The sequence below is a fragment of the Rosa rugosa genome, chromosome 5 (genome assembly GCF_958449725.1).
Source record: "Rosa rugosa chromosome 5, drRosRugo1.1, whole genome shotgun sequence".
In the NCBI taxonomy this organism is placed as follows: domain Eukaryota; kingdom Viridiplantae; phylum Streptophyta; class Magnoliopsida; order Rosales; family Rosaceae; genus Rosa; species Rosa rugosa.
The window spans coordinates 45,816,911-45,843,384 of NC_084824.1; the positions used below are offsets into that span (position 1 = coordinate 45,816,911).

General features: G+C 37.0%; 1 protein-coding gene and 2 long non-coding RNA genes across 14 annotated transcripts; 2 read left to right on the top strand and 1 right to left on the bottom strand.

Moving 5' to 3' along the window:
* Positions 1–2,110: 2,110 nt before the first annotated feature.
* LOC133708691 (cycloartenol synthase-like) lies at positions 2,111–12,831 on the bottom strand. 2 transcript variants are annotated; one of them, XM_062134184.1, is made up of 18 exons: positions 12,455–12,831; positions 12,186–12,332; positions 8,048–8,137; positions 6,828–7,025; positions 5,740–5,824; positions 5,447–5,613; positions 4,854–5,042; positions 4,527–4,640; positions 4,305–4,427; positions 4,073–4,195; positions 3,864–3,962; positions 3,711–3,767; positions 3,551–3,597; positions 3,182–3,325; positions 2,899–3,076; positions 2,666–2,746; positions 2,327–2,410; positions 2,111–2,245 (listed from the first exon to the last, which is right to left on the bottom strand). In XM_062134184.1, exons 1-18 carry the CDS (start codon positions 12,659–12,661, stop codon positions 2,111–2,113), a joined length of 2,268 nt encoding a protein of 755 aa, XP_061990168.1. In that variant the 5' UTR covers positions 12,662–12,831. The 2 variants fall into 2 exon arrangements, with proteins under 2 accessions (XP_061990168.1, XP_061990167.1); XM_062134183.1 differs by having other exon boundaries at positions 12,186–12,377; positions 12,455–12,828.
* Positions 12,832–12,901: 70 nt separating this feature from the next.
* LOC133708692 (uncharacterized) lies at positions 12,902–17,893 on the top strand. 11 transcript variants are annotated; one of them, XR_009845995.1, is made up of 8 exons: positions 12,902–13,236; positions 13,348–14,082; positions 14,559–14,611; positions 15,278–15,430; positions 15,510–15,656; positions 16,374–16,455; positions 16,912–17,072; positions 17,239–17,893. It is a non-coding gene; the product is annotated as an uncharacterized LOC133708692 (long non-coding RNA). The 11 variants fall into 11 exon arrangements; XR_009845989.1 differs by having other exon boundaries at positions 12,904–13,236; positions 16,889–17,072; positions 17,244–17,893; XR_009845991.1 differs by having other exon boundaries at positions 12,904–13,236; positions 16,909–17,072; positions 17,244–17,893.
* Positions 17,894–20,548: 2,655 nt separating this feature from the next.
* On the top strand, positions 20,549–22,781 carry LOC133710666 (uncharacterized). The gene is made up of 3 exons (XR_009846795.1): positions 20,549–20,884; positions 21,120–21,708; positions 22,315–22,781. It is a non-coding gene; the product is annotated as an uncharacterized LOC133710666 (long non-coding RNA).
* The last annotated feature ends 3,693 nt before the right edge of the window (positions 22,782–26,474 follow it).

Sequence of the window (26,474 nt, forward strand, 5' to 3'; positions counted from 1 at the left end):
TTTACTCATACGGGCTGTCAAAAGCTTACCGGGTTTGTGTTGTTGCAATCCCGGTACACTATTCAAATTGTGTAGCGGGTAATCCTACAGGTCAAGAGAATCAGGACGGAGATCGAGCTGCGTAGAGTAGCTGCAATTGTGTCAATCTGAATTGCTTTGTGAGCCGGTGAGGTGTGTTATGCTCATTTAGAGCTTTACAATATTTCTTGTGAGAGTGAATTGTAATAATGAACTCGAGGTTTCGAAATTTGAAGTTTGTGTATCGTGTGGTGAGGTTGTTTTGAGAAAAAAATTCAGAACGTTTATTTGATTAAGTGGTTTAATTCATGTTTCGGATTTGAACTTATTATTCAAAATTCGGGGCGTGACAACATTTAAAACAAATATTATTTATTTTTACACTAATTGTTGTCGTTGTCGTAAAATGCATGTAAAAAGAATTATATTTGGTTAAGGAAACTATTAATGATATAATTAATTGGTAATAAAGATTACTTAACTAATACTAATTTTGCGAACTTAGGTTAGAAGGTTTTCAATTGTGTAATTGTCCATTAATAACAAGCATTAATTCACTAATAATAAAATTAATTAGTAATATAGACTATTTAACTAAAAGTAATTCGGTGAACCTAGGATAGAAGGTTCTTTTAATTTTTTTTGAAAAATGAAAAATCATAATTGTCAATTGTCAATTGATAATCAAACATTAATTGGCTTTATTGTTTTCACTATCTTTATTGTTTTCAATTCAATTAGTAGTTTGTGTTACCAAAAAAATTAGAAAGGCTAAGGGCTAAACAAGTTACCAATTTGTTAAATATTTTGAACCATTGGATATATTACTAATCCAATGGTCCAAAATATTTAACAAAATGAGGGTATGGCAAACACCAAGGTACCCAAGAATTCTCCATATATTTTGTTGGTTACTAACCTGTAAGTTATGCAATTTCCAGGAACGAAATAAACCGATTGAGCCCCCAAAGAAACCCGAAAAGGCTCCTTTCTTTTTGCCTTCAGTTCCATCTCTTTCAGGAGAAATAATGCTAACTATGATGTGTTTCTTTTGTTGCAGTTTCAGAATTTACTGATTTCATCAAAACTTTGTCTCCATCATCCCTGGATATGGAACTTCGAATTCTTCAGATTGTAGGTGATGAGGATGAAGAAGAGCCAGAAAAGTTGCTTCCAATTGAACTGCTTCTCGACTATTTTATACACGAGACTGCATGCAGAAACAATTTTGACTTTGTACAAGCTGTGATCAGGTTTTTTTTGAAGGTATAGATATAATTCCTTTCTGCATTCAACCATCTTTTTGCAATAAGTCATTTCGGTCCAGAAATAGATGAGTAACAAGTAGCATTACCACAGACCTTTTAGAAATATTATAATATCTCCTAGATAATGGTGGAACTCAGAACTAGAACTGTAATTAGAGAACAAATTAATGGTTCCCTTATAAACTGGCCTTATTAGCTTTTATGAAACTAAAAAAATAAAGAGTAAAATCACCAATTTCCAGTTGGTCGTAAAACTCTGTTTAATGTCTTTTGCCTTTGTTTTAATTTTCTTCCTGGACAGATACATGGCGAAACAATTCGACGCCAGTCAAGACTTCAGGATAAGGCAAGCAAGCTCCTAGACGTTCAATGCAACACATGGCAAAGAGTAGATAAAATGTTTCAGAGTGCCAGGTGCATGCATGGTCACTTTTCTTAGCAATTCACAGTTTTGACTGCCCCAAAATTTTTTTGTTGTATCTGGCCATCCCCGATTTTGTGCTAGGGTTTGGTCTCAGTTTTGAATGGTAGAAAATATTTGTTGTAATCTCAAGTTGGCCGAGATGATGCTCTCTCTATGTAGTTGGTCAGTTGTCTTGGCATTAATTAATTGAATCCGGGACTGTTTACATGTCTAGGCTAACATTGAAGATTTCACATCATCTGTATAATACAGTTGTAAACTGTGATATAGTTTGGTCCCAACTACTTATTTCTGAAAATGGTCTTGATAAACAAAATCAAATTTGCACAACCACTAAAACACTGTACATGAGCATAGTTTTATAGCCACAACTGTAATATCTACATGAGCATTTACACGCTTATTTTCTTTGATTGATACATTTGTGAAGTACCAGTACCCGGTTTCGATACTCTCCAAGTGCCCAGATAGGAAAGATATTTCTGTAGCCCGAGTAACTAATCATGCAATTCTTGTTGAAGACTCCCATGATTTGCTGTTGAAATAGACATAGTCAAGTCCAAGGTAGTAATCTTATGCCTCTGAAACCTTGTACAGTATTTACAATAACAAATACCTGTTGTGGGAAATCTCCATTTTCCATCTGTGAATCGATCAATACCTTTGCTGCTCGATGCAAGGGGATCGGGTCCCTTTCACCCTAGAAGTCACAATATTATGGAAAGAAAAGGACACAAATGAGTGTATTCCTACCATTTCTAGGGAAACATGGACATCTTTATCATACGACAGTAGATATGCTATCAGATCAACAGTTAGGAATCGTTAATTAATACGTTAAATTTCGCGTCATGTTTTTAGAAAGTGCAATTCATATGGCCATTACTCATGTAGTCATGTTTATATTGGCCTAGCTTTAAATCTGTTATGGAAAAACACACATATTGTCACACACCTGCCCTGCTTCAATTAGAGCCAACATAGCCCATCCAGTGTTTACTATATGTGGTTTGTTCCCTTCGAGATTTGTGTATACCTATTTATTCAACCATAGCAGAGATATCATTCAAAAACATCATATATGGTTTCCGGAAATGCTGAACAGAGGAAAAGGTAAAGAAAGGTAAGGAAAAAGCTGAACACAGATAGCTAGTAAATTCAACATGGATTTCCAAAACGCCCCTTTACCTTGTTTTGGCATGAAAGAAAGCTCTCTCCCCAGCCACCTGAATCTAGTTGCTTAGACAGCAAGAAATGACATGCTCTTCTAATGCTATTACTTGTCTGATAGGTCTTGCCACCAGCCATTAACCCCTTTATTCCAAACCATGTTCCATAGGTGTAGCAAACTCCCCAAGACCCATACCTGGAACATAATGAAGTATTAAGCTCAGTTCATGTTTATACGTCCAGTTTTGGTGTTAGCATTTCGAAATTATATATTGATGAAATGGTTAGAAACAAATTTAACCATGAGCCATCAGGAAGTTGGATGCTCTCGATGAACTGAACTGCCTTTGCAATACATGCTTCTATTTCTTTCTTCCGATGCCCTGGATATAATTTCATGAATGCATTAAGGCCTTCAACTGCTGCTGATGTGCATTCCACGTACCTGCATGTATTCATAAGGGTAGGTAAGGACTTTTTGTATCATTACTCGTCACCAAATTTGTTTACCGAATGATGTGAGAGCATTTCATTTAGTTCAAATTTGGACTCACTCTCAACCCCATTGGTTATCAAATTCGGTGACTGGTATTATATATGGTTGTTCTTTTGCAAATTGAACACAACTACTTTGTTTTGGGAAAGCAATGAAGTACTATTTTTTTCTTACTGATAATCAATAACGATATCTCCAAATGTTTCAGCTGGATTGATCATCTGTTGATATTGAAAGGAGAGTCAGGTTTTCCCAAAATTAAAAACCAATTTTCCACACTTGGTTAGCATACTTCAAATACCAGCTTAAAAACCAAGAATTAATCGTTCATCACCTCCAACCAGGCATAGGATCTTGTGAGTTCATATGATGCAAACCCTCCATTGCTGTTCTGTTGAGTCAAAGAAATAAAATACATGTCATTGCTCTTGCGATTACATAAATACTTTGTAGTTGTACTATAAGCTGTCACAAGGTCAAGTTGTACCTGTAGGGATAATACTACATTAACAGCATCATGCAGTTGATCAGCTGATATTGCTTCTCCCACAATTTCACAGGGCATATGTGATAATAAGAGTGCTGCCTGCAATTAGCTGGAGTTAAGCTACCAACAAAAAAAAAAAAAAGGAGAAAAAAAAAAAGCAAAATCATATTCATCAGATATTGATGGAGCAACCATTGTTAGGTATGTACCTTCAAACCTTCAGCTGTACAATCTGAGACAGGCCAACCATTGTCTGGAGTGGAGAAGGGCCATCCGCCCTTAGAAATGTGACGGTACCAGTAACTAAGATTGCCATAGCTGTCTCTCCTAACCTATTTAAGTGATTTATCACACCAAAACCCATTTAATGGAAGCTAACGATAAACATATATATTTGTATACCTAAAAGCAGAAGTTTGAGTTTAATTATGAGTACAGTACTTGTGTATTTTTGATGAAATAGTGCGCCTTCTTAAGCACGGAACCATATTCATTCACAAGGTTGGTAGAAAGGATTGCTTGAACAGCCAAAGCAACATCCCAGCATTGGGATCCATTATATCCCTATGTATGCATCACCAAAATGTTTAATTGCTCACAATATCTTCTGCATATATAGGAAAATAATAATTCATTAATATTATTGAATTCAGGATAATTAACCTGCATTTTCATTCCATCTTCTGCAACCCATAGATAATCTTTGATTCTTGAAAGATGACACTTATATGCTTCTGAATTCTGATCCTCCACCCAACAACAAATCATGTTTAGTACCTGCATGTTTTTGATCATCGTAAGCCTTTGTTCTTCAAAATCTCAGGGCATACTTACATATTTGAAATGATTCATCATCTTGCTCATTACAAATTCAACCATTCCAGAACTGTAGAATAGTAAAATCATCTCCGGTAGCGTAACATGTAAGACAAATTAACCATCTTTTTTTTAATTCTAAAATGAGTAAATAGTCCTAGATAAATGATAAACCTTATTGACAGGTCCAATGCAGATATACTGAGTGTTTTCATCCTCATAGTGTATGTGGTCCATTACGGTGGTGAGAGCTTTTTGCCTGAGCTTAGACAATGGCCATCTCATTAGAAGAGGTTCCCCAACCTTATGAAGACACCCCCACAGCACGTCCTGTAAAATGGGATGTGGGTAATACAAATCCTCCTGCAGATTTATTTACGAGGAATATTGTTTTACCTTAGCTGGAATAAATTGAAATGTATGAATGTCATAAATTGGATTTCCAACTGAGAAACCATTGCAAAAATGATTAGTGGTTGAGCTAATAAACCTTACATTAATTGGAAATAGTATGAAACCTTACATTAATTCTCCAACAAGAATATTCCAATTATCTAGACCTAACCTAATAATTAGTTCACCATACGCGTCCTTATGGAGGTTCACTTCTAAGACCTCATGAAACTAGAACTCTAGTATCTACCATGTTAAACAACTACTGAATCCAGAAGATATATTTTATTCTACCAGAACACAAGCAAAACTTGGAATGTTATCTCATTGCAATTATTTTTCCCAGTAATAACAATTTTAAGTAGTAGGCGTACCTTGGCACATAGATTTCTTGCTTGGTTCCAATCAATCAGGTGATAGGGAAAGGTATAAAGCTCCGTTCTGAGGGATAAAATAAGGCCGTTGATGGGACCAACAAATCTCTTGCCGTATAAATATGACATGGGCAGGTATACCATCCTGCAGTGACACCACATTCGACCTGCGCGCACCATATAATCAATCAATCCCCCCATATAAATATGAATAATAAAAACAAATCTTATTATTGGGATAAAGTAACACATGACTGATATTCCTCAAGTATATGTATGGAAGAAAACTAAACCTGGGTGTACTGGAAGAAAGTAAGGTAAAAGCCACAATTCAGGTGGCAGTGGATTGTTACCATCCCATTCATATACACCAAGTACCTGCCATGCATAAATTCTTAGTCAACTAACTAGCAAAATAGTATCCGAGTGATCGACTTTCATTCCTAGCAATGAGTGGTAAAGATCGATAGAGTGTTTGACAAGTTCATTATATTCAATAGAGACAGTAAACTAAGACGGGGATTTAAACTCTGAGCCTGAGTGTCAAGATGAATATATACTTGCTATATGGAGCTACAAACCCCATCATGTTACGTTTGAACCAAAACCCTAACTACAAGTATTGTCATACAGAATTCAAGCTAATTACGTACGTGAACTTAAGAAATAACACACTTTGATGAGAGAAACTTGCGTGGGGCACCCGCACCACGTGTCCCTACGGCAGACCAATCACCTCCCAGCAGGAGAGTGTTTTGGGTATTGTATATTTAAGGAGCAGGGGTGTTTTCGGAAAAGACAAAAAAATTTCTTCCTCCTGATTGGCCTGCCGTAGGGACACGTGGTGGGGAAACCCCCACCTAAGCATTTGCCCACTTTGATAATGCATGACACTAATTACTACTAGCTACTTGTAGTTAGGGCTGCCGCCACCATGTACAGTAACTTTAACATATAATATATAACAATATCAGATATATACATATTAAGCTACACAAGTTTGACCTTTGAGTAGTCCTTCATCATTTTTGAAACGAGTTTAATTAATATGTTTGTACTTTGTAGCCATAAAGAATAACGAAAAAATTAATAAAGGTTGATTAAATTAATTCAAATACTGACATTCCAGCCTCTTTTCTTTGTTTCTTGCTTAGGTTTGTCTCTGAATTATAATGTCAATTTGATTAATAAATAGGACCACACGGGTTTCACTAAACAAATGATACATGCACATCAGGACCACATTAATAATGAAGATATAAATTAGGTGTTAGGGCCACATTGTAGGGCAAAAGGGCGGGCAATTAATGCCAAATGCTAGCAATTCGAACATTGATCTGCAGAGAATTAATTCTAAGGTTTAGGTGCAGCTGGAGCTTACTGAGAGCCACATCTTTCCCCATGATGGGATGGTGGTAACTCCTCCACGGTGAAGAATCCATTTTCTGGCCTTCTCCATGGCGCCGCCATCACCGCCGTCCATCTCCTCTCCGAGCAATCTCAGACTCACATAGGACAGAGCTGTACAAAACATTGTACTTGGCCCTTCTATATGCAGTCCCCAACCACCATCTTTGTTCTGCATGCAATTCATTTGTTGCAATTATATGATGGGAGTACGTATTAATCCAAACCATTAATTAAGGTCTTCTTAGAAGCACCTTTGGTTAATTAGATGCACGTACTAATTACTTAAGTACAATAAATGCAATTTCTCTCAAAAAAAAAAAAAAAGTACAATAAATGCAAGTATGTACACTTGAAATGTTTCAAAACATAATAATAAAAACTTAAGAACACCCTTTTCAAAGTAAGTTAATTTGTTTGATTTTTTTTTTTTTTTAAGTAAGGACCGGTGCGGCTGTCCCTAATTGTTTGATTATGAGGGAGGAAAAAGTTTGAATTTGAGACGCATCAATCATTCTGAAAGGAGATATTATAGCAACACAAATTTTTTTTTTTTTTTTTAATTGTTTTTTCTATTTAAGTGCTTATACTGATCAGTCTCAAAAAAAAAAAAAAAAAAAAAAAAAAAAAAGTGTTGATACTGATCGAAAACCACTTACTAGAAACAAATAGAATATAGCAAATTGCTTTTTAGCTAAGTTATCAATAGAGGTGCAAGATTATAGTTTTGACAATTAGTATAACATCAATAATCGTTGAAAGAGAATGTTGGCCATAGTACATAGTACCAGCAGCTTCAAATTAAAATGGATTGTGGATACTAATTAATATTCCATGCAAATAAGATAACAGATCTTGCGAATTGGGTGTGGTTTGGTTTAATGTAATATATACAAAACTCCAAATAAATTACACACTACTGGGGATCGACTAGTTTCCATTTTCGAAAGTCAATTGATTGGATTTGGTAGCTCATTATTATATATGATTTATTAATAATTATTTAGAAGATAATTGGTTCCAACTAAATGGCTGAAATATGTCAGCCTTGTTTGTTTCTCATTCAGAATGAACTTACTAAAGCAAACTAAACTACCCACCTCATGGAATATTATGACAGGTAGCATTTGAAAAATACAAAATCAAACTTCAAGGAATTGAAAATGGAAAGAATGAAGTAATATGATGCAATACCTGATGGTTATAAAGATAGCGGCGGATCTCCTTTGAATGCTCGTGTGGCAAGATTGCATCAAGGGCCCCTGTTACAGATAATCCAATAACCTGCGACACGGCACCAATATTATTTAATAGAAAATTACACACAAGTGTCAGTTTGAAACTTAAATTAGTTATAAAGCCACCAAAGTTTTTTTGTACACGTAAGGCCACTTGTAGCTTGAAGTTATTTTCACCCTGACAATTTTACCCTTCGTGAAGAAACTAACTTCATGATCATCCCGGCCAAACGAAAAGAAATTCATTTCCTCTCTCTCTCTCTCTCTCTCTTTCCCCGATCCCTTTTCTTCTTCTCTTTCCTCTGCAATCACCGGAAAGCATCAATTCCGGCCACCATCTCTCATCACCGTCACCATCAATTGAACCACAGCACAAATCCGACCAAAGCCCAGCCATCCCATCGCCGATTAAGGCACGACGCTCTCTCCACACCTCTCCACCGCCCCGATTCCGATGACCACAGCCTCTGATCTGGTGAGATTCCATCGCCGATTAAGGCACGCCGCTCTCTCCACACTTCTCCACCGCCCCGATTCTGACGACCACCGCCTCCGATCTGGTGAGATTCCAATCGATCCAAGCTTGCAAAACCTCGAAACAGCGCCGCCATGCCTGAAGACAACGACGAAGCTCCGATCGGAGCTCAGATCTCTCCGATTCTCTACTCGCCTCTGGTTTCTCTGTGAACTCGACCTCGTGCTCGTACTTAGGCGTTGAGATTTCTTGCCGGCAAGTTGTTGCCGGCGGCCTTCTTTTGCCTCACCGACTCGGTCTACCTGTGTCTGACCTGCAACTCGAAGATCCACAGTGCCAACAAGCTCGCGTCGCACCACCAGTGCGTGTAGATGTTCAAGGTCAGCAAGCAAGCTCCGATTCTCTACTCGCCTCTGGTTTCTCTATGGAGTGTGGCATGTGAATATTTATTGACTGGTTTGTTATTGATTTCGGACGATTTGGCAAAATTTGCTCCTAATTGGATTTGTGTTTGTTGAAATTAGGAGTAATAGTTTTCTCAGTCTTTGGGAGTAATTTTGTTCAGTTTGGTAGTACCTTTTTGCGCTGGTAAGAGTAGGTTTTGGTATTGATTATAGTGGCTTTTATTGTTGGAGACGGTAGTAATCTGGACAGTATATTTTCTTGTTGGTGAGCGTAGTTTTTACTGTTGGTGACAGTAGTTTTTCTTGTTAGTGAGAGTAGCTTTTTCTGTTTGTGACAGTAACTTTTGGTGTGGGTAACAGTAGCTTTTGTGATATCGCCGGAGACCTAACCGGAATAGATTTTGTTATTGGTAAGAGTAGCTTTTGGTGTTGGTGGTACAGTAGCTTTTGTTATCTCGTCGGAGAACTCACTGGAGTAGCTTTTGGTGTCGGTGAGAGTAGCTTTTGGTGATGGTTAAGCAGTTTTTGATGTTGGTGACAGTAGTTTTTGTTTATGGTGACAGTAGCTTTTGTTGCTGGCGACAGTAGCTTAGTGTTGGTGGGAGAGAGTAGCTTTTAGTGTTGGTGAGAGTAGGTTTTGTTGCTGGTGACAGTAGCTTTTGTGACTTTGCCGGAAATCTCACCATAGTAGCTTTTGTTGCTGGTGAAAGTAGTTTTTCTTGCTGGTGACAGTAGCTTTTGCGACCTCGCCGGAGGTTGCCGGAAATCTCATCATAGTAGCTTTTGTTGCTAGCCACAGTAGCTTTTGGTGTTAGTGACAGTAGCTTTTGTGGTCGCCGGAGGTCGGTCGGAAGTTGGTCGGAGGTCGGCCGGAAACCCGCCGGAGGTCGGCCGGAGTTGACCGGAGACCTCGCCGGAGAGGAGAGAGATAATGATTGTTGACTTTGTACTCTAGTGGCATTTATGTAAATATGTTGGTTTTTAATATCCAAAATATAACACCATTTTTAATCTAGTGGCCTTATGAGGGAAAAAAACTAGTTGGTGGCCTTATAGCTAAAAAAACATTCAAAGATACACTTATATGTAATTAACCCATTATTTAACTGCTTAATTAACTTAATTAATCTCTGTGCATGTAACACAACCAATGTGATTGCTTGAGATTAGTGAATAAAATAGAGATGAATCGATCTTGTAATGTAAACAACAAAATATAGAGATTATTTTAAATCCCAGAGCTTTATGTTTTGCTAGGGTTTTCTTTTTTAAGTTGAGAGCTCGGGAGAAGTGCTAATAACACTCGGCAAATGTTGCATCATGGGAATTATACATCTCTACCGACAATAATTCTTAATTTCATTTTAATTTATTTACGTTGCACCGATCAAGTTTGTAGTAGGCGTAGAAAACTAGCTTCATAAGAAAACAACGTATGCAGTTGAATGAGCTCATCCAAATTTTGTCCTTAATTATGCATCGTTTTCATTATTCGAACAATTTTAAAACACTATTAATAAATATTATCACAAAAAAACTTAACAAATCAGAGATGATTTATTCATATGTACAATTGTATCAAATAAGTGGATGGTTAGTTAAGAGAATATATGTTAATTTTTACTAAAGTATATATTCATTTGCTAGTTTCTTTTATGAAATGTTTCTTTCGAGATTAAGATTTTTATGTCTCACTAATTGACTAATTAGGTGCACTTCTTTGTTCCTAACTTTCTTTTATAAAAAGTTTCTCGCCCCGTCTAGGTTCACCTAGAAATTTCAATAATATGTATTTAAATTGTTCTTTCATACTACATCAGTCTATAAACATATATGTATGTAGGTGCTAATGACCAAAAACATCAGCCTCTAGCTTTTTGAATATAAGACCTTCTTTCATTGATTTCAAAGTTTAGCGAGGAATTTGTCAAAGATAATGAAGGAGGATATTAAAAAAGGAAAAGAGTAGGAAATAGCCCACATGCATATGTCATATCTTCTCACATATTTCTTTGGACCATCAATAATGTAATCTGTGTTCTATAAAATTATATAGTATTGGTATAATCATACATAAAAACAAATATTTGGTTGGTATATATTATGGTATATATAACATATAATACATAAATATTGATAAAGATGAATATGCATGACTACGATATAGAATTTTTCCATATATTATGTGTTGGGACCATTAAAATGATAACTGTAAAAGGAACGAAGAAGGGGTTTGCTTTTTATTTGTAAACATTGATCGATCAGAACTATGTGATAGATACCTTATTTTTCATCGTACAAATTATACCCATATATAATTTTAATTGAAAATGATTACGACGTTAAATGTATCCATGTGACAAAAAGGGGGACCATATATATATATATATATAAGATGAAAATGAATTATTCATTAACTTATGTATATATGTATGTATGAAATGATTCCATCTAATTTCATGGCATATACATGTCAATGACTCGAGGCATAATTCTTGCAAGCTAGAGTTAATTTACAATCCATTAAGATCAATAGTTCAAGCAAATCCTTTCGACACTGGCTGCGTGGATTGAATATCAATGATATTTCGAGATACATATTGTTGATCATTTTACTAATAGCTTAAGTTTGGAATAACTAAGTCTACATCTGAGATGGCAATAATTAAAATTTTGTTGGCAATAGAAATCCAGGATACAAAACCTCCAGTAATCTATTATTCTTTTTATTTTATTTTGCATCTTTGTGTTGTTGGGGTTGTGTGAGTCACAAGGCAAAAATATGAAACGTGGAAGTCCCACAATAATATAAGATATATGAGTTAGTGGATTATTCTAAATAGTATCAAGAGATTTGATAAAACCTCACATTTCTTGTTGCTACTTGCTAAAGTAGTTAATTTGGGGTTACGTGAGGAGAGTATCAATACTCTGTCCTACCTTAAGAATGAAAGCACACGGTTGCACAACATCTTTTAGCATCTCTGTTTGCAAGACGGGACGTGCATATGATTATTAATATAATAATATTATGATTTTTTTTTCTTTAGTGAAAGAAAAACACTCACTCAGTAATTGAAAACTTAAAATTTTACCTCCTTATATATATATATTCACTGGGAAGGACATGCACATCATACCTAATACACTAAAAGATCTAATTTATTAAGAAATTCAACAATATTATCTGGCTAGGGTAAACTTTACGTACGTACCAAGCCAGGTAGAAGAAACAAAGGACCGCCATAGTCACCGGGCCAGAAACCATCCTCAGCCTGAAGAGTCGAGTAAAATCTCAACCCCCTCCTCAATGTGATTGCTACTACTTCTTCATTAATTTCTTCTTCACTTTTTATTTTCACCTGAGCTGGTAGCTCAATTCGATCACTTTCTTTCTCCTTTGCAAACTAAATAAACATATGCACAAACGTAAACAGCTTTTCGTGATGAACTATTACTCATTAATACATGAACTAGTACGTACCTGAAGTCTCATTAATAGATCAGAACTATGTTCGGATTGAAAACGATTGTTACGAAACTCAAGACGTGTTTTTTCCACCTGAGCTCGCTCTTCCGGTGTTCCGAGATTGGGGTCGAACTCCCAGAATTGTCTCCCGATGTGATTATTCACACTTGTGAGCCATGGGTTACCATCTCTTCCTCCTTCTGAAACCTTCAGCCTCCACATTTTTGATGGCCAAACAGTATGTTTATTGTGAGGATGATAAGTTTATCACACTAGCTTATTTATATACATTTTGCCGGTGATAGGATTACCAAAGTACCCCATGCCATCCACATGCATTTGGACTGTTGAGTTTTGTTTTGTCCCATGGCACGCACGTTGGCACATGATCCTCAATCAATCCATTTACTATATACTAAAGGAGGGTTACTGTTCCTAGGCAACTCCTTACGAACAGTTTCGTTTACTATATACTAAAGGAGGGTTACTGTTCCTAGGCAACTCCTTACGAACAGTTTCGTTCCCATTTTGCCCCTGCCATTTGCTCCCTTGTTACTGATTTACTCGATCCCGACAGGTGTTGGCTGCCTGTGATGCCGAGTGGTTATGGCTCTGCGTGTTTGCTCTGGAGAAAGTACACCTGCTCCTTGAATCTGCACAAAGAGTGACGGAGAGGACGAAAGTTTCTTTTTTCTTTATGCTGCAACTCGAGATCGAGAGAGAGAGCGAGAGCGAGAGCGTGTTGATATTCTGGAAAGGTATACAACAAACAGAGGGCCGAAAGGGTCTCATCTCAGGTAATTCTCTTTATGCCCGGATGGATTCTTCGCCAAATTTCTGTTCTTCATCCTCAGGTTGTATTTTATTGTTTCTATATATTTATAATCGATTGTGCTTTAACTGTGCAGGTCAGTGTACCATGCAGCAGCCTATTTGACATCGTGACCGGCTGGAGTCGCTCAATCTTTTTCAAATTTTTACTCAAATTTTAATCTTTTCAATTCTGGGTGTGTTTGAATTTCAAAGTCTGCAACTTTTTCTTTACAAGTATAAGAGGGTTGGGCATTTTGTTTGTTTAAAATAGATTTGACAATTCCACATATGAAGACTGTGGAGAGGTATGGTATGTTTATCTTCCTAGCTATGGTTTTTAACTTGGGAGTAGATTGGTTATGGTTTTTACTACTGCAGTAGACTTATTATGTATAGTAGGATGCTTCTTTTTCTCAACTGTATTTTCAAGCCGAGACAAGGTTAATCGAATTTTTGATAATTCTATCGAAAGGTCTTTGTGGATATTTTTTTACTGTCTGTTCAGTTTGCAAATTCTGCTTCAATACTTTCTTCTACTAATCATATGGTTACGTTTTATGTTTTATCTTTCACTGATGGTGTTTGGGTTATGACTGCAACATTTACATTGCCTAGCCTAGTGTGAGTTACTTCTTGAGGTGTTTCTAATATATTATACATTACCATACTAAAATTTAGATAGGTGGCTGAGCACTCTGCACGAGTTATTGTTGATTTGCTTTTGGTGTTATTTCTGGTAACTCTGATCAGTTTGTTTTTATATAGGGACACTGAACTCTAGAACATGCAAAGTTCAAAGCTAGGGTGGAGGTTTTACCGAGAAATCAAAGGTACGTGCCAATTTTCTTAAAGAAGAAAGTATTTACGTTTTCATTAGGTTGTGATAAATAGCATTACATTTTTCCATGTTCTTATATGCAGTGATATGCAGGGTCTATTATTTTTTTTTTTCATTTTTCATTTTTTTTCTTTTGTTGCTTAGGTTGGAACCAACTATATATAGTATCTTCTTCTCCCCCCGCCTTTGAATGAAATCACACAAGAATTAAGTTAACTGTAAAAAAATTTCACAGTTTATAAGCTAACCTGTGTCTTCACTAATAGAGATCGCAGCATAAGTAGGCAAATGAACTCGGTTTTTGCCAAACTTAGTCACAGTTTGTGTCTTACAATGTATTCCTGGTCTAATTTCTCTTTTACTAATTTTATCATGCCTTTTTTCAGTTTAGATTGTTTGCAAATAGACCACTTCTTTTCCATTTAAGATTGCATTTCGTTCACAAATAGTGACTTTTTCTTTTCTCAGGTGGAACTGGCAAGAAAATATTGTAAGGGATGAATTGTCTTCAGATTTGGAAGGTAGTTTCTTAATCTTTTTAGTTTTGATGTTAGCTTTAGTTACATTTCTGGACTGATGTTTGCAGTTTTGATTAGTATTTAACTCGATGTTTCAATCTTTGAGAATATATGCTATTAGTATACTTCATGTAACTTGAAAATGACCATTTTTTTCGTACTGCCTAATAAGAAGGGCTTAGTTGAGTTTTTATTATCTGTATCTCTGAGGTGACCCTAATTATCTTTCCCGTTTCTATGGTGCTTTTTTGTTTGTATTTGAATGTGGTATGGTTGTGTTATTAATTAATATGAGAACCTTGGAGTTATGAGGAGCGGAACCATGCATTAATCAAACATTGGCACATTTTGGAAAATGATGGCATTACCAAGTTATCACACATACCAACTGAGTATTTTCAAAACATTATCATGATAGACCTCGAGTTTGTGCAATGTTGTTACTGCAGTGTTTCATTTTCATATATTGCCATGAACATACTGAATAATCTATGTCTAAAAAAAAAAAAAAATAGTTTCCTGAGATGTTAAACTCAATTTGCCCAGAAGAGAGAAAAAAATGAAAATATTTTTCCTGAAAGACTATATTCAGGGCTTTTCTGAATATAGTCTTTCAGCGCAAATACTGTATATAGTCTTTCAACCCAGTAATACTGTACATGAGCCCAGAAACTCCTGCCAATCGATGAAGGACTTTTGAGATGGTTTTGGAGATGCAATATGACTTGGAGATGGAGACGCGCCTGGGTCTTCGTCAAAACAGAACTTCTCAACCATTGAAGCTTGGAATTGGCTTTATCGCTTCTCAGTGAGAAAAATTGGGTGAGGACCCTCTCCATTTTGCTTTTTGCTTCTAGCTTTGTAATTCAAAGACTCAGGTGCTGACATGCACCCTTTATAGTAAATTTTGACTAGGCATCCACCGCTTAGGAGTTTGCTTCTTCACCTTCTGATGTTCGATTTGGCTTCTGCGTTTTATCGAACAAATGGTGTGTTTTGAATCACCATCAAATTAGTAGCGAAATTCCCTCCCTTGATCACCACTCAGGTATATGTGTAAAGCTCCACTTTACTTACTTAAAGTGGGTAACTTACTTAAAAATTCAGAAAGGGTTGCTTTGGGCAAACAATGTTTGTCAACTTCATTTCATTCTACTACATATAAAATTCAAGCTTCAGATACAGATTTCTAAACCGAGTAATATGGTGTTGAAAGACTATACTCAATTTGCCCAGAAGAGAGAAAAAAAATGAAAATTTTATTTCCTGAAAGACTATATATTCAGGGCTTTTCTGAATAATTTATGAGTATTTGCCCCACACGTCTGTTTCTGAGAATATAAAATTGCTTAGACCTGGAGTTCAATGTTGTTACTGCAGTCTTTCATTACATTATCAAACATTGAAAACATTGGTTTATATTGAAAAATAGACCTGCACTCATTAATGTAATGTAATGAACCATGCAAAAGCTCCCCGCCTTGGCAGTATCGCGCGGTTTAACAAGTGTCGAATCAGATGGCTGGTCCTGAGATTTTTGGAAACAATGCTTTTGTTTTTTTGGTTCTCAGTTGTGCTTTTGGGAATTGGAAATTAAGTTCATTTGGGAATTCATCTGCAGTAGTAAGGATTACAGTTGTCAATTTTCTGCTGAGATATTCTTCTGTTTTTCAGTTTTGTATGAAATGAGGTTTAGTTTGTTACATGTGGGGGTTACACACTTTGAATATTATGTTCATTATGTGAATGTGTGTTATGTTTGCAGGTTCTTTGCAGTATATTTGATCTGTAGCTTTCTATGTCCTGTGTCTTCTGCCCATCATAATCTGATTCAAGTTTGATTCCAGGTAAGCCTTCACTGTTTTGTATAGTGGAAATGAATCGTAATATTTAGATGTATATGAAATGGACAGTTTTATTTTTTTCTGTGCTCTATATTTTTTTATTTTTCTTTTCTGTATATAGAGATGGAAAACCCTTTTATAATAAATCAACTATGATTGAAACTCAAAAAGCTTTGTTTAGATATGGAACCAATCCAAGTTTTTCAATTTAGTTATAAAGTCTGATCACGTGTTCTATGTGATGTATCGAATTAAAATCAAGAGAGAAGAAACAAAGAAAAAAAAAAGAGGTTTGTTTTCTATATGGTTCTGTTCTTGCTTTGTCTTTATTAGTTTTTTGTTTTCTAGATTTCAGTGGTTTTGTTTTGATTTCTTATGTTATTTCTTAACTTAATGAGATTAGTTCATACCACAACTAATGGCCAAAAGAGAGTAGTTTGTGATGTTCTCATGTAGCAGGAAGTTGAATAACCTTGGCACTTCATCCATTCAGTTTCCGGTTGTAGAGGAAGAGCGCATATCGAATCGATTATAACCACTACCTACATTCCACAAAATTGTGCATTGAATTCAAGGGATATGGACTTCATGACAACGTTGCCCAACTCTCAGTTTTTGAGGTAGAACTATTGTAAATCAGCCATTATTTGTTACTAATCCAATAGATGATGGTTTTTGAGTTTATCTTTGCATATTTCTTTGCTGAATAGAATATGGATCCAGAGGTAACACCGAGTGGTGTTGAACTGTTGATTTACTTACTTCTGCGTGTTTGCTTTGGAGAAGGACAGGTACTCCTTTGATCTGCGCGAAGAGAGTGAGAAAGAGGACGAAAGGGATATGCTGATCCTTTTGTTTCTTTTCTCTGTGTAAGTCGAGACCGATCGAGAGAGCGTGCTGAACTTCGTAGACTCCAAGTGGAAATTGTTTGGTGATAGAGGTCTTCTGCGAGAGACATGCACAGAAAGAAGAAGAGGGAAATTCACATCACGAGACTGATCGGAGAGAGAAGGAGAAGCATATTTTTGATTGATAGTACAAATATAAGAGAAGAAGAAGAAGAGGGAGACGGGAAGGAAATTAAGCAGAGGCAGAGTAGAGAAAGGAAAACATGAATGAAAATAATGAAGAGGAAGAGCCTTTGGGATTTCGATCCACTCTAATCAAAATTCCAAGTTGTGCGACAGAGGTCAGCTCCGGAGTTTCCAAGAGAAAGGTATACCCAACAACAACTTGATGAGGTGCGCATTGAAGTAGCCGACTACTTCTTGATTTTGAGTTAGGCTAGCTTTTGATTAACATTTTTGTAGCAATTATGAACAAAAATGAATACTAATTGCTAGGCTAGCCTTGTAGTAGGTGAATTGGGGTTTTATTCTGCCCATTTTGTAGACTGTTAAGGATGATGATTTCAGATAAAATTACCCCAATATTCAAATCACTCTTGTCAACTGTCGAAATTGCAATTTATAGCAGCAGCTACATATTTTGTGGACATCATCCTCTTTATAGAATTTGATGTCTAGATATAAAGTTGAAATCAGTTTTAACCATAAAAACTGATGTCCAGTAATACAGATACATCAATTCCAAAATGAAAATCGATGTTACTAAAATATACAGATATCGATTTTTTGTCTAAAACGATATATTACTGAGTACCAGACATCAGTTTCAAAATGAAAATCGATGTTACTAAAATATACAGACATCGATTTTTTGTCAAAAACGATATATTACTGAGTATCAGACATCAGTTCCAAAATGAAAATCGATAATACCTTCAATACACAGACATCGATTGTTTGTCAATAACGATATATTACTGAGTACCAGACATCGTTTTTCGAATAGAAACGATGTACAATAGATAATTAACATCGTTTTTTCCTTACACACTGATGTTAATGTAAGTAAATATATCGGTTCATACAATACTAGACTTTGTATATTGAATCTTTTTTTTTTGAATCGAAGGAGGTCAGCCATTTATTGAAATTGAAAAATTACAGCGATACGATGCCAAAAGACATCAAGAAACAGTACGAAAAAGAAAATACATATGAAATATAAAAACTTAATAATGCAAGGAGCAACAACGTCGAGACGCAGCACTGATTTTACACTACGGATTGCAGCCGTGTAGTGAATTGAGTAGTCGGTGGTTTGACTACCCATCGAACTCCAACACACAAATTGACAAAAATCAACTTGGCGTCGGAATGAAGGCACTCTCCCACCTAAAGATCGAAGCCGGCCAAGGGTGTCAGAACATGGCCATGTTGGCAGACGATCTTTCACGAACAAATACCATAAAATTGGGTCCTGAATCCAATAGTAAATCACAGGAGCCCTAATCCAATCTAGCGAACCATAAAAAGCCCACCAAAGATAGTGGGCCGCAGGCCAATACCAAACTCCACCCGGATCCCAGATCCGGCTCCATTTGCCAAGCCCACCCGGATCCCAGATCCGGATCCTGAAACCATCCACCAGAAAACCAGCGCCGTCACACACGGCCCCGTAACTGACAGGGGAAAAAGCCGCCTGGCTGCTATAACCATCGCCGACCAACATGTCGCCGCCATCGTAGCCCCAACAAACGGAGGCCCAACCCCGTAGTTGTGTGCACCGTCGGCGCCTAACACTGAGCCACGACGCCCACGACCAGCCCCACCGCGAATCCCACCGCTGGCATAATCCCATGCTACCAGATCGCCTGCGAGTACCTACAGATTCACAACCAGAGGCAAACAAACTAGCCAAGGGAGGATAAGATCTTGTCAAATCGCTGAACCCATTGTGGTTGCAAGGAAACCAATCCAATACACCTGGATCCCACAAACCCCAAACGGTTCCACCGCCATCAACCGCCGCCCACTCCAGTCGGAACCCTGCCGCACGACCCAAAACGAAGCAGCCATCGTCAAAGAGCAGCACCGGCCCCTCAAGATTCTCACCCCACAATAACCCATTGCTCCCGAAAGCGACAAGGGCAAACAGACATAGGCCGCAACCTAAAAAGATCTCCAAGAATGGAGAAGATTCAGGTCGCGAACACCCCATGAGAGGCGCCGCGCCTCAAACCCTAGCAGAGAGCGTAGGGAGTCGATAACTCTTAAAATATATATTACATTTGTTAAAAAAAAAAATAGTGTATATTGAATCTAAAATCATGGTATATGTGGCAAATTACGCTTCAAAATCATGAACAAGAAATCTTTATGGGAACCGATGTCTGTAACAGTATCAGTCATCGTTTCTTAAATCAATAACGATGTTAAAACTCAAACTTGTGCTGTATAATCTATATTTCTTTAAGCATTAAATACAATAAAATGAGGGTTTAACAATATTAAAACATGTAAGTTTGTTATCATTTAAATCTATTTACATCGATTTATAATGAGGAACCGATGTCTAAACTAATACTAGACATCGGCTAAAAACCGATGTCTGCATTTTCCGGATTTTTCTCATCACCCACTAAGACATCGGTCAGGTTTTTGTTTCTCATCGGTTTTTGGCCGATGTCTGGGGCCATAATTCTAGTAGTGAATGAAACAAATAAGCATAGATAGAAGACATTTATGAAAACAAATCTTAAAATAAAAACAAAATTGAAAAATTGAAAAATAAAAAGAAATAGGGAAAGAGAAAGCAAATCTTTGTTTGTAGATTCCTTCACTGCTGCTTCTGAATTGGGTTGCCTCCCAAGCAGCGCTTGAGTTTAACGTCTTTCAGCCTCCATTAAATAAAGTTAGTGACTATAATTAACAAAGATATACAAAATATAAACAAGTAACTATGAATTACAAACTACAAGTAAAAAACGTCACAGTTTCTTACAAGTAAAACGTGTGAAACAAATAATTAACAAAAGCTTGAATTCTATTATAAACCCTTAACCAAGGTTTAGACGTGCGGCCCAAGGCTCTATCCTTAACACTAGTCCATCCTAACCGGTGGCCCTCCCGCAATTGTTTATATATTATGAGTAGGAGTACTGTAGCTTATGAACAGTAACTCCCTTAGTAACAGTGCACTACCGTTTTTGCCCCTCCATTTTTCTGGAGTTGTTGCCCCCAATAGGTGTCGCAGCCTGCCACTGCTGCGTGTTTCGATTAATCTACGTGTTTGCTCTGGAGAATGGACATCTGCTTCTTTGGTCTGGTCTACACAGAGAGAGTGAGAAAGGGGTGGAGAGAGGGAATGGGTTCTGCTTCCGCATCTAGGCCGATTGAGGGTTAAGGGACTCATCCAATTCGCAATAGCATCATGTTATCAAAATGAACATGAACTAAGAATCAGCGAGTGTGGAAGAGGAGGGATTTACATTTACTGATGTCCTGCAAATATTGGTGTTACGCCATTTGCAGAGAAGAGTGTGCAGGCTTGCGATTGCTGTTGAGGTCCAAAGAACAAGTCTCCTGTAAGTAGATTTCCTTGATTCTTCTCAGTTAGTTTATGGGTTCGTAATTTGGATTGGATTTTAGACTAAAGTTTCAGTCTTTATCTCAATTTGGGTACTTTTTTCTCTTTGATTTCTGCTAATTTTATTCAATTGGGTATAGTATGAGAAGTTTAGGCACATTTGATCGAGTGAGCGATTGTGTATCATTGATTTCCTATTATAGTTTGCGTAATAGTGACTTTTGGGTTTTCAGAGGGCAAAACCATTTGGGTTCTGCGGACGAAAAGAAAAGGAGAGGAGAACAAAAAAGCAAGAAGAGAACAGGGAAGAAGGGAAAAAAAGAAGAGATTCAGAGGAAGAACGAAAGAAAGAAAAGTAGCGGCTTTCCCTCTCAGTATTTGATTTTATGTACGGCAAATCATCTATTGGAATTGGGTTTATGTTTATCACACGACTATGTGGTGAAGGCCAGGGCTACATGAAAGTTTGAACCTTGGCGTAATGAGTTTCAAGGCAGATATTTTCAGCCCTATTTCGATGACCAAAATGAAGAAGCAATAATTAGCATCCAATGACTAGGAAAGGAACTTCTGTTGTTGATTGCACGAGTTAACAAAGTCATTAAACTTATCACTTACATTGGCACTCTATATGTTCTGTAATAAACAGTTAATTGGCTCCCTTTCATTTTATTGTCATTATCATTGTCATGACATATATATAGGTATATACACACTTATGACTATGCACGACACTTTGTTAGTGCTTGCACTCGCATTCTTCGGCTTGAGGGGACGCCCGAAGGAGTTGAGGATCAAGGGAGGCTTACTCGAGTGGCTGCGGTATCTCTCTCAAATTGTTTACCTGTATTTTTTTTTTTTTTTTTTAATTTTCATTCTTTCCTTTGAGGTTAGTTGTTACTTCTAACAGCAAACAAAATTTAATCTTTATCGAAGATACGCACGCTATCAAATCTTTCTTAGTTTTCTGTGCTTGAAATTTCAGTTTCCTATTGGAATAGGCTGAAATAGGAAATATGTAAGCAAGCAATCACGCCTAAATTTCTAAATATACACACAAGGATGATGCATATTGGAGCTAAAGAGATTATGAACTTTTATTATTAACTTCTTCAAATCTTTTTAATACACACTATCAAATCTTTCTAAATATGCACACATAATCTCTTTATCTCTAGATCGTTCTGCCACACTATATATATATATAGGCTCTGTTCACATTTTATGTTTCTTTCCACATGACGTTTCTAAGCATTTTGAACTTTTATTATTAACTTCTTCAATGATCAGCCACCTTTTAGAGTCTTCCTAGAGTTTGTGGACTTTCATTGTGGACTTAGAAGCGTTTTCTATATGAAAAGTGAAAATTAGAAGTTTTTTTTTTTTCCTTTGTAAGTTCCTGAACTCTCTCTTTTTCCTGTAATATAGTTTATACATGCAGACAACTGGTGTGGATCCAATAACTAGAAGGCATGTGCGGAACATCATTGAGGATGCAAAGAAGAGGTGTGCAATTGTTCTAACCACCGACTCAATAGTAGAAGCTGACTTTCTGACTGATAGGATAGGAATAATGGCAAAGAGTAGGCTCTGTTGCATAGGTACTTCAATCAGGCTGAAAGCACGGTCTGGTACTGGCTTCATTGCTAATGTTAGTTTCAGTGGAAGCACCAATGGATAAAGTCCTCCGCATGTGGATGCAGTTACTACACCTCACCATTAGGCAGTGAAGCAGTTCAAATTAGTTTGTTTATTTTCAAAAATGGTATGTATTTTTGTATGCATACAAAGGTTAATGCTAACATGGAAAATATTTGACAGCATTTGGATGTTTATCAATAGAAAATAACAAAGCCTTTCTGATTTCTGTAATTAATGATCATGTTAGCCGTTATATGAATGATAAAATTAAAGCATATAATATACCTGCAGCATCGCGCGGGCTTGATTTCTAGTTAGGATTAAGGATACACTATTTTTATTGATCCTAAACCTAAACTCCCAAAGAGTAACCTTAGAAAAATTGGCTAAGAACAAAAAATAGAACTGGGTCAACAAAAGTCCTTAATTTTTTTTTTAAGCCTTTCAGAAAACAGGGGACTACAATTTCATTAAGTAAAGAAAAATTATAAATAATGATCAAACAGAAAGGAATGCAAGAAAAAAATCACTACCTAATTATTTTTGACACACATCATGGAACAATACAAAGAAATAAAGTTGAACAGGTTCTCACACACAGAATTCGTCAAAAAAAAAAGCATTTATCGTGCTGGCCCATGGGCCCGATCCATCATAATAGCCTCACTAACTAATCTGATTAGTAGTGGTTTTCTTTTGGGCCTTCACTAAGCCCTGTCATTGATCAGGACACCTCTGCTGCAACAAACGTTGAAATCAATGTTAATAAGTTTGGTTGATGCATTCTTACCGGCTAGTTGCATTCGGCTCGTAATTTTTCATTAGGATGTACTTATTGCTGGGTCACTTCCCAGATAATTCAACCTGGCCGGTCCTTGCACTTTATGAATAACTTGAAAGAAAACAAAAACGAGAAAAAAAAAAAAAAAAAAAAGAGAAGAAGAAGGAATGGAACCCCGAACCCCTGAATTTTTGCTAGCCAATTGCACTAAACTTGGCATATGTAAAAGTCTTGCATTGCTTTCGAATCTTTTTTGGGGCATATACTTAATTTGACCTCCCCTTCAAATTTGTTTGAAGAAACTAGGGTTAGGCTTATTTGCATCCATGTCTTCCAAGTACTTTTAGTAGTATGGCTCCAAGCTAATGTTATGGAGGACTATGGACTATGGAGATTGGAGCATTTGAAGGATTTGAATGGAAATGAGTAACCCGCAATATGCGCAATATAATGCATGTGATATGATTCATTCATTGTATGATGAAGGTAAATATAGCCAAAGCTAGGTGCAGCCTTAGTTGAAATTAAGGGAACAAATCTAAACTTATGCACTGTTGAGTTTAGAGCATGGAGAATGAGTAATAAACATGCACGGAAACCAAATAGTTACTCACTTTTGGTGTAAAAACATTGAGCGGAAGTGGAGGAACTTTTTCTTACTATACTCTCCTGTTTCTACGAGGTGCAATGAATCAATTAGAGAAAATGGTCCGTACGGTACCCGAATTTTTCCTCCTTATAACTTTTGGTACCTGAACTTCAAAAAATATCAATACGGTACCTGAGGTTCTTTGCCCAACCGATGATTGGTACATATGGCCGTTAGCTCCGTTACGGAGGTTGCCAGCTGGCAATTTTAAACTTAAAATGACCATTTTGCCCATTACTCTTTTTTTTTTTCCCCTTAGTTCTTCTTTTTCATATAATTAAATTTTTTATTTTTATTTTTTTACTTTACAGGAATGAAGAAGAATTTTCATCCTCACTTCTCCCTTGCTTATCAGTTCTTTTTCATTTCAATTATCCTTGAGTGTCAGCAGCAACTACAAGGATTGAACCATCTTCTTCAAGTTTCAGTCAAGAGAGAGAATCCATACACACCTTATAAAGGCAAACACAAATCATCAAATTCCAAATCTCTTTCTTATCTTTCTGGGTTTCTTTCCCCCTTCACTTTTCTGGATTTTCTTCCCCAATTTGGAAAACACAACTGAGAGACATCATAATGGATAGTTGTAGACATAAGCAAATCAATCAACAAGTATTGCCCTGCCCAATGAACTAAGTCACCAATGAACAAACAATTATAGAAAACATAGATCGAGATCTATGTTTCTTTTAGGAGCCATACACTTTCATTACAAGGAGGCCCCCTTCAAGCTGTCAATGAAACCCAGTACGGAGCCGTTCACCCGGTTCCCAGCTAAATTCAAGATCTCTAAGCTCACAGAAGATCGATATCTCACCATGAATCTTATTAAACCCAAGATTCAGAACCCTCAAATTATGGCAAAGACCCAGTTATAGAATTTCCTTCGAATCAACAACCTCTAAGTTCTCCATGCCCCAAATTTCAACAACCTCTAGAATTTCCTTTGGCCGTGCTGGGCTGGACCAAAAAGTGGCCATGGGAGGACATGGGCGGCGGAGGCGGTGCTGGGCTGGACCGGAAAGTGGCCATAGCATCAAAATCTTGGTCGGATCCAGATTGTGGGTGGGAGAGAATAGGTGACAGTGGCGCATGTGCTTGCAGCCGTCGATGTTCATCGCCCACGAGCTGCAGATCCTCATCAGCACCACCTTCTTCATCACCACCCCCATGTTCGACCATTATTCAAATTAATTGATATTGCCACAGATTCAATGACCTTGCCACCGCCTTCTCCATCTCCACCTAGCCTCCACCTTCACCGCCTTTGGTTCCATCGCCACCTCTGCCGTCTCCACCACCGCCATCACCAGAATTCTATCACTTTCTGTTGTCCATAGACTACTCTTCTTCTTCATGTTCTTGTAGTTCAAGCTTGGGGCTTTCGGGTGAACAGGACACGAGAGAGAGAGAGAGAGATGCTTGGGGAAAAAAAGGAAAAAAAGAAAAATTAAGGCATGAAAGGATGAAAATACCCTTAAAAATTGTCAGCTGGCAACCTCTGTAACGGAGCTAACAGCCATATGTACCAATCCTCGGTCGGGCAAAGAACCTCAGGTACCGTATTGATATTTTTTTAAGTTCAGGTACCGAAATTTATAAGGAGGAAAAGTTCGGGTACCGTACGAACCATTTTCCCAATCAATTAATTGCCTATTGCCTATAAAAGAGATAGTAGTGCACTGCATTGACTGTAGAATTTGTAGAGTTATCTATACCTAGTATTGAAAGTGAGTTAAAATTGATGTACTAGGGTGTTTAAGGGATTGAATTTGAGATATAAACTTGTATGATACAGCTTGTACTATTACTTTGTTATTATTTTCAACAGCCAAGAAAGATGAAGTCACACTCAAATAGACGTACCTTAAGAAAAAGGAGTGAGAGGTAACCTCATTAAATCTTGTATTGTTATGTATGTTTGTTTTTCCGTATATTAGTTACTTTCTCGATATTGTGTATTGTTGAACAATTTGTTCCTAACTCCGAGCACTCTTTTGAATACATGTTAAAGTCCTACAATCTTAATTATTTTTATCCAAAACCTATTTAATGGGTTCCATCATACAGTCCCGTTCCCTTAGTCAGCAGCTGACCAGGGATTGTGTGGTCACTCACCGTCCGATTTCAATCGGACGGTTGACAACTCTCACCACAGATCTCATCACTTAGCTGTCAACCGTTCGATTTCAATCGGACGGTGAGTAACCACACAATCCCTGGTCAGCTGCTGACCAGGGGAACATTTTTGTTCCATCATAAGTCTTGAGTTCACTTAATTTCTAAAATCTATAATAACAAATTGACTATTAGACAACATTAGCTCTTCATCAATAACTAAGGCTTAGTTTGGGATTGCTTCCTGAGATGCTTTTGGGGCTGCTTCTGCTTTTGGGTCTAGAGGATGGTGTTTGGTAAAAAATTTCAAAGCTGCTTTTGATCCAAATAGCTTCTCCCTAAAGCTGGTTTTGAGAAGCTACAATTCCTAGCTTTTGAAAGCTGCTTTGGGGGAAAAAC